This window comes from Haliaeetus leucocephalus, unplaced genomic scaffold (assembly GCF_000737465.1).
Source record: "Haliaeetus leucocephalus isolate CR32 unplaced genomic scaffold, Haliaeetus_leucocephalus-4.0 Scaffold657, whole genome shotgun sequence".
Lineage (NCBI taxonomy): Eukaryota > Metazoa > Chordata > Aves > Accipitriformes > Accipitridae > Haliaeetus > Haliaeetus leucocephalus.
In genome coordinates, this window is record NW_010973093.1 from 4,906,948 (window position 1) to 4,912,701 (window position 5,754).

The window sequence follows — 5,754 nt, forward strand, 5'->3', positions numbered from 1 at the left end:
CTGTACCCCCCCCGGGCGCCGCCCGCCGGTGCGGGGCCAGGTGAGCACGGCGGGACCGGGGCGGGCAGAGGCGCTGCCGGATCCAAACTTACCCCCCCCCCCCCCCCCGACCCCGGTGGCTCCGGGACTCCCCGGGCACCCGAGCCCCGGGAGCTGGCGGGGAACCGGCGGCTTTATCCAACAAAGGGGGCCCCACGGCCATCGGGAGTGGGGCAGGAGGGATGGGGTGGGGTGGGGGGATTAGAAGGACGGAGGGAAGGGGTGGATGGAGAGGAGGGATGAGCGGAAGGGGGGGATGAAGGGAGGGAAGGGCTGGATGGGGGAGAGGAGTGAATGGAAGGAGGGAAGGGCTGGATGGAGGGGAGGAAGGACGGAGAGAAGGGACTGGATGGGGGGAAGGATGGAGGGAAGGAGGGATGGCCGGAGGGAACGAACCGGTGGAAGGAGGGATGCAGCCCGCCATCCGGCTGATGCTGCCCGGAGAGACACGGAGCCGCTGTGCTGTCATGCCCAGTTGCGGGCATGGCTGTGACCGGGAGACGGCTGCCCACCCTGCCCTTCGCTGCCTTTTCCCCTCTCTGACCAGTTCCTCCAGTAGGAAAGGGGGTGGGCAGAGGGGGAACCCGGCCAGGGGGATTGTCCTGGGCAGAGTCCCCGACCTTGGGGTGGGAGGAAGGGGCCCAATGCGGGGCTGTGGGCATCATCCTGGGGAGGGGAGGCTCCTGCAGTCCCTCTGCCATGACATCCCTCCGACCTCTCCCCTTCCCCATCCCTTTCTGTTCCCCCTTAGCCCCTTGCACCCAGCGGGATAGGGACAGGCAGCTGGAAGGGCAGGGAAGGAGGGATGGAGCAAACTCCAGCATCCTGCTTGGTATTACTGTGGGGGGATGCTGTCCGTGAAGCTGCTCATCTCCTTGGTGAGCTGCCTGAAGTTTTAGTCCTTCTCCTTTGTGCCTTTCAGCATGGCAATATGTATCCTCCCCTCCACACCTCCCTTGCCTGGGAAGTGTCTATGTGGAGACCCTGCCCTTGGGGGGTCTGAGAACCTCCATCACCTGGATCCTCTGCTCCCAGCAGCTGGGTAACATTAGGGTGGTCCAGGGAAGGGTCAAACACTTGCCGGACTCAGGGTGCTGGGTATGACCCGGGCATCCCTGCGTTGGGTGCCTGCGAGCGGCATTGTGGTGGCTGCGATATTTGCTCGTTCGATGCAGTTCTGTAAACTCCCAGTGCCTGGGGGACTCTCATGATGGGTGAGAATGTGACAACAGTTGGTGTCTGTTTTTTGAATGCTGCTCTGCTGTTTGCTACCATCCCAGGAAATCTCAGGCCAACCCTGTGAAGCACTGAGCACACGCAGCCTCTTGCCCTGCTTGTGCTCAGGAGGTGACCCAGGGGAAGCGCGCACAGAGCAGTGGGGTGTTGCGAAGGGGCTACACCCCTGGTGATAACCCCCCATAAGTCATCTTGGGGTACCTCATCCGTGAACTCTGGTCTTTTTAACGGCTGTCTAACATGGCCCCAGTGGTGCTGGTTGTGCCAGGGGCTGCACAAACACAGCCAGATAAATCCTCCCTGGCTGCAATGGGCCAAGGCTGCACATTTCTCCCTGGTTTACTAGAGGTGGCACTGGCAGGGAAACAGTGCCATGGTTTGCAGGCTGCCAGTAGCTCTGATCCCTCCCATCTGAGCATGATCCTGTCCTCTGGGACCGGCATGCTTGGCCACGCGTTGTTCAGTCCTGGAGGCTTGTGTCCCTCCTGCCAGGCAGTGTGGGTGGTGGGGATAGCATCCCCTCTGACAAGGCTGCCCCAGAGCCAGGCAGCGGGTTACCATCTCTCTCATTATCGAGCTTGTGGAGCAAAGGCTGAATGCCCCCTGCCAATGCTGCTTTCTATGGCAGAGAAAAGCAAACGGCTGAGTTAAAGGCCTCTTGGGATGGAGCCCAAGTAAAGAGCTCTGACCTCCTCCACAGGGGACTGTCAATCAATTGCCCAACTTTAATCATGAAGTAAATTGCTTGAAACTCAACCCTGCGCTGGTTGCTGCTGTGACTCATCTCAGGCTTGCTGCTGGCTGTCTAAATGTTTTCACCAAAGCCATATGGAGTGGAAGTCTCCAGCTATTATACTCCTCATTAACGATACTTGCTTCCCCTGGGCCATGTGTGATGATTAGAGCATCTCCAAGTTTAAATCGAAGCTTTCTCCCCTTCCTTGACTTGCCAGGTTGAAATGATGCCAGTCAGGGGTCCTTTGGCTCAGGCAGCGTGGGCTTGATTTCTGTGTCTGGCCATGCTGTTGTATGCGCAGCTGTGGGAGCAAAGGGATCCCTGGACAGCGTGGATGCACATGGGTGTCATCCCTCTCCATCCCCAAAGGGAGACTCAGGACTGTGAGCTTGATCACAGCTTTAATAAATGTTCCTGCCTTAGGCCCTCGCTGGTGCCAGGCACTTAGGGAGGGTGTAAGAAACCCATTCTCAGCTTTGGCAAAACCATTTCCAGTGAGATCTTTTGCCCAGCTCTCTGCTTACAGGCTGTGCTGGGTTTTAATCCCTCATGAGCTCTGAGTGTCTGTACTTGCCATTTGTGACTGCTGTATGGTGCTGCTGCCATCACACAGGTTCATGGGTGCACGGTGCCCTTTGGTCTCTCCACCATCTCAGGAAAGCTGTGATCAGTCCCATGCCTGTAGCTGCTGGGGTTTGGGATCTCAGCATCACCCCATATCTGCCTGGAGAAGCATCTCCTGAGCTAGCAGGGAAGATCGATGCACATCCCAATTGGTGGTCACAGACTGATCTCATTACATGGAATCGCAGAGGAATTTGGATCAGGAGGGACCTCTGGAGATACTGAGTTCAACTGCTTGCTCAAAGCAGGCTTAGTAGAGATCAGGTTGCTCACAGTCCTGTCCAGAAGGTATCCTGGACCAAAGATGGAGATCCCACAACCTCTCTGATCCTTGTTCCAGTGTCTGAACAACCCTTCAACCTGCTTCTCTCAGCCTCTCCTCATCTGTCTTGTGCTCCAGCCCCCACCCTCACTCAGATATTCAGGTCCTGGCATGATCACCTGTGGTCCTGGGCAGATGCAAGGAGTCTCCATCAGCAAGTTCATCTTCCCATCCTATCAGCTGCCTTTTAGTCACCTGTAAGGATTCATTGGTTTCTCATGAGGTTTAGTAGATGGTTTTGGTGCAGAGGCATAGCTCTGTGTCCCCTTGTCCAGGTGCTTCCTTCCACGGTTCGTGGAATTCATTCTGCAGGAGTATTCTCCTGGGACTGCCCTCCCTCTGCTTCTGCCCTGAATTAAGCAGCTCCAGGCACATGACTACCCTCTTAGAGCTTCTTGTCCAGGACTTACTGCTTTGGTGAGCAGTTCCCTGGCACATCTGAGGACACATCTTGCCTGAGGGATGCAGTGTAACCACACCACCTGAAGGCACAGCCGAGGGCTGAGGACCTTCCAGCTTGAGCCCTGCAGCCGTTGCTCTGCTGTGTGGTGTAGACCTGTTCGCTGTCCCCATTTCACAGGATGCTCCTGACCTGCAGCAGGAGGCTGCTGGGGAGTGTCCTACAGAAAGGTGACTTTGGGGGAGTGCGTGAGGGCAGATCCTCTTGGGCAGGGTGGTCCCAGCCATACTTTGATGGAAACCCACCCAGAACTGAGCCAGACACTTTCTTGCTCTCGTGGGCAGTTGCCTACGGGCTGAAATTACGTCCCGGCCTCCTGCCACAGATGGGAGAGAGCAACCCAGCGCTGCCACCTCCTCCCTTTGAATACACAGGCAAAGATTCACCTCTCCCATCTGGGATGGCTTCTGCTGATGAGGTTCTGGGATGAGAAGGGAGAAGAAGCGATGCTGACACCTTTTTCAATCCCTTTCACTCGCCCACTGGGAAACAGCTGGCTGATAACCTCAGCCAAATACTTCTGCTACCAGTGATCAAAGATATTCTGGGTTATTCACCCACCCACACAGGCCAGGAGTGACAGCCCCCCTCCCCCAGACCCACCCCTGTGCTCCTAGGGGTGATTAGATTTGTCCTTGGCTAATGAAGGCTGCAGTAAGCTCGTATCTTTGTTTATTGGCGCATCTGTAAAATAATCAGCCTTGTCATTTTAGCCTGGTCACAGAAGCGACACTTAGAGCAGTGCAGCTTTCTCCTGACAGGTCTAGAGCTGCACCGAAGTACAGCCAAACCCCAGGGACTGGCTGCCTGCAAGTACATGCCGGCTGTACCGTCTGCACCTTCACGTGTGTTGTTACCTGTGTGCCTGCCGTCACCTGCAGGGAGATCCTGCCTGTCCCTGGCGCGTGGCCCCAGCTGCCCACCAGTGCTGGGTGTGGGCGCATCAAAATATCCTGGGTAAGAAGAGCTCCGGGGTGGGAGAGCAGCAGGATGCCTGGGATGAGAGACCTCAGCATCCCGGTCCCCTAGCAACCGCATCCCAGTCCTGTAGCAACCACAGTCCGGTCCCCTAGCAACCCCCTTCAGGCCCGTAGAAACAAGGCTAAGAGAGGGTTTCTGTGCCAATTTGTAGCAGAGCCATTGAGCAAGAGCTGACGGAGGGCAGCGCATCCAACCCCACATTTTGTCTGACCCGTGTATTCATCAGTCTAACCTGAGCAGGCACTGGTACCTGAGAGCATCCTGACAGCTTAGACTGGGGAGCGATTGAGGATTTTGCACACTGGCATTAGCTGAACATGGCCTTTGTGGCTAGGGAAAGGGGGAGATAATCTCCAAGTAGTCTTCATGAGTTTCTAAGCCAGAAACAGCAGAAATCTATTCTCCAAACCAGTCACACTAATCCAAACCACTTGCATTTCCACTAATAAACCTTCTCTGCCAGCAGCCTTGGAAACATGCCTCACTGTGGGAATGATTTCTCAAGCAGTTTTACATGATGGGTAGAGGACCAGTTAGTGCAGGGTGTTTTGCCTTGTGTCTTAACACTGCTCTCTTCCTGCCCTGTAACCCTCAGCACTGGCCTGGGTCCCATTTGGGATCCCCAAGCCACATGCTCCAGCTCTGACATCTCCAGCTCCCAGGCCTCGGCTGCCCAGAAAATCCTGCTTCCAGAGTTGGTGCTCCTTGGCTGCGCTTTCCCCTCTCCCTGCACAGGGAAAGTCCCAGGGCTGCAGGAAGGCAAAGTCTTGGAGTGGAGATGTGCCCTGTGAAGATTCAAAGGAAGCAGAATTTGCCCCTGCTGTTTGTGATTTCTAATGTTTTCTCAGAGCCTGGCTTTGCAGTAGCTGCTAAGCCTCCTCTTGCCAACCTGTGCTGTATGTACATCACAGGAGAGCCAGATTAGCCTGTGTGTGATAAATGTGCTGCTGCATGTCACTGATAACAAGCTCAATGATGTGTCTCTGAAAGCCAGACCAGGCTGGGAGGTGGGAGCTTGCCTGGGAGCAAAACCTCAGCTATTCCCATAAAATGGGCTGGGATCTGCTGTGGGACGTGCAGGCTCACAGGCACTGTGTGAGTCAGCACAGCATCCTCGTGTAAATCAGTGTGACAGTCTTGTGCAAACCAGTGGGACATCGGAGGGACATCTGTGTGTAAATCAGTGGAGCCGGGGGGGAGGCAGAACTGGTGGTCAGAGCAATGGATCAAAGTTGCTGGGCTCTTGTCCTGTCTGTCCCTGGGCTTGCCACTGTGCTCTTCTAAAACATAAATTACAGCCCTGTCCTGGTTTTGGCTGAGATAGATAGAGTTAATTTTCTTCCTAGTAGCTGGTAT

At 55.6% G+C, this 5,754-nt stretch overlaps 1 protein-coding gene across 1 annotated transcript in view; it reads left to right on the forward strand.

Annotated features, from left to right (window-relative positions):
* The window catches only part of LOC104839292 (uncharacterized protein C16orf45-like), a gene marked incomplete at its 5' end in the record, with an annotated part of 17,229 nt that continues 11,475 nt past the window's right edge, over positions 1–5,754 (forward strand). The window contains one exon of the mRNA XM_010579497.1: positions 1–40. Within this exon, the coding sequence (XP_010577799.1) occupies positions 1–40 (40 nt within the window). The remainder of the gene's footprint in view (positions 41–5,754) is intronic.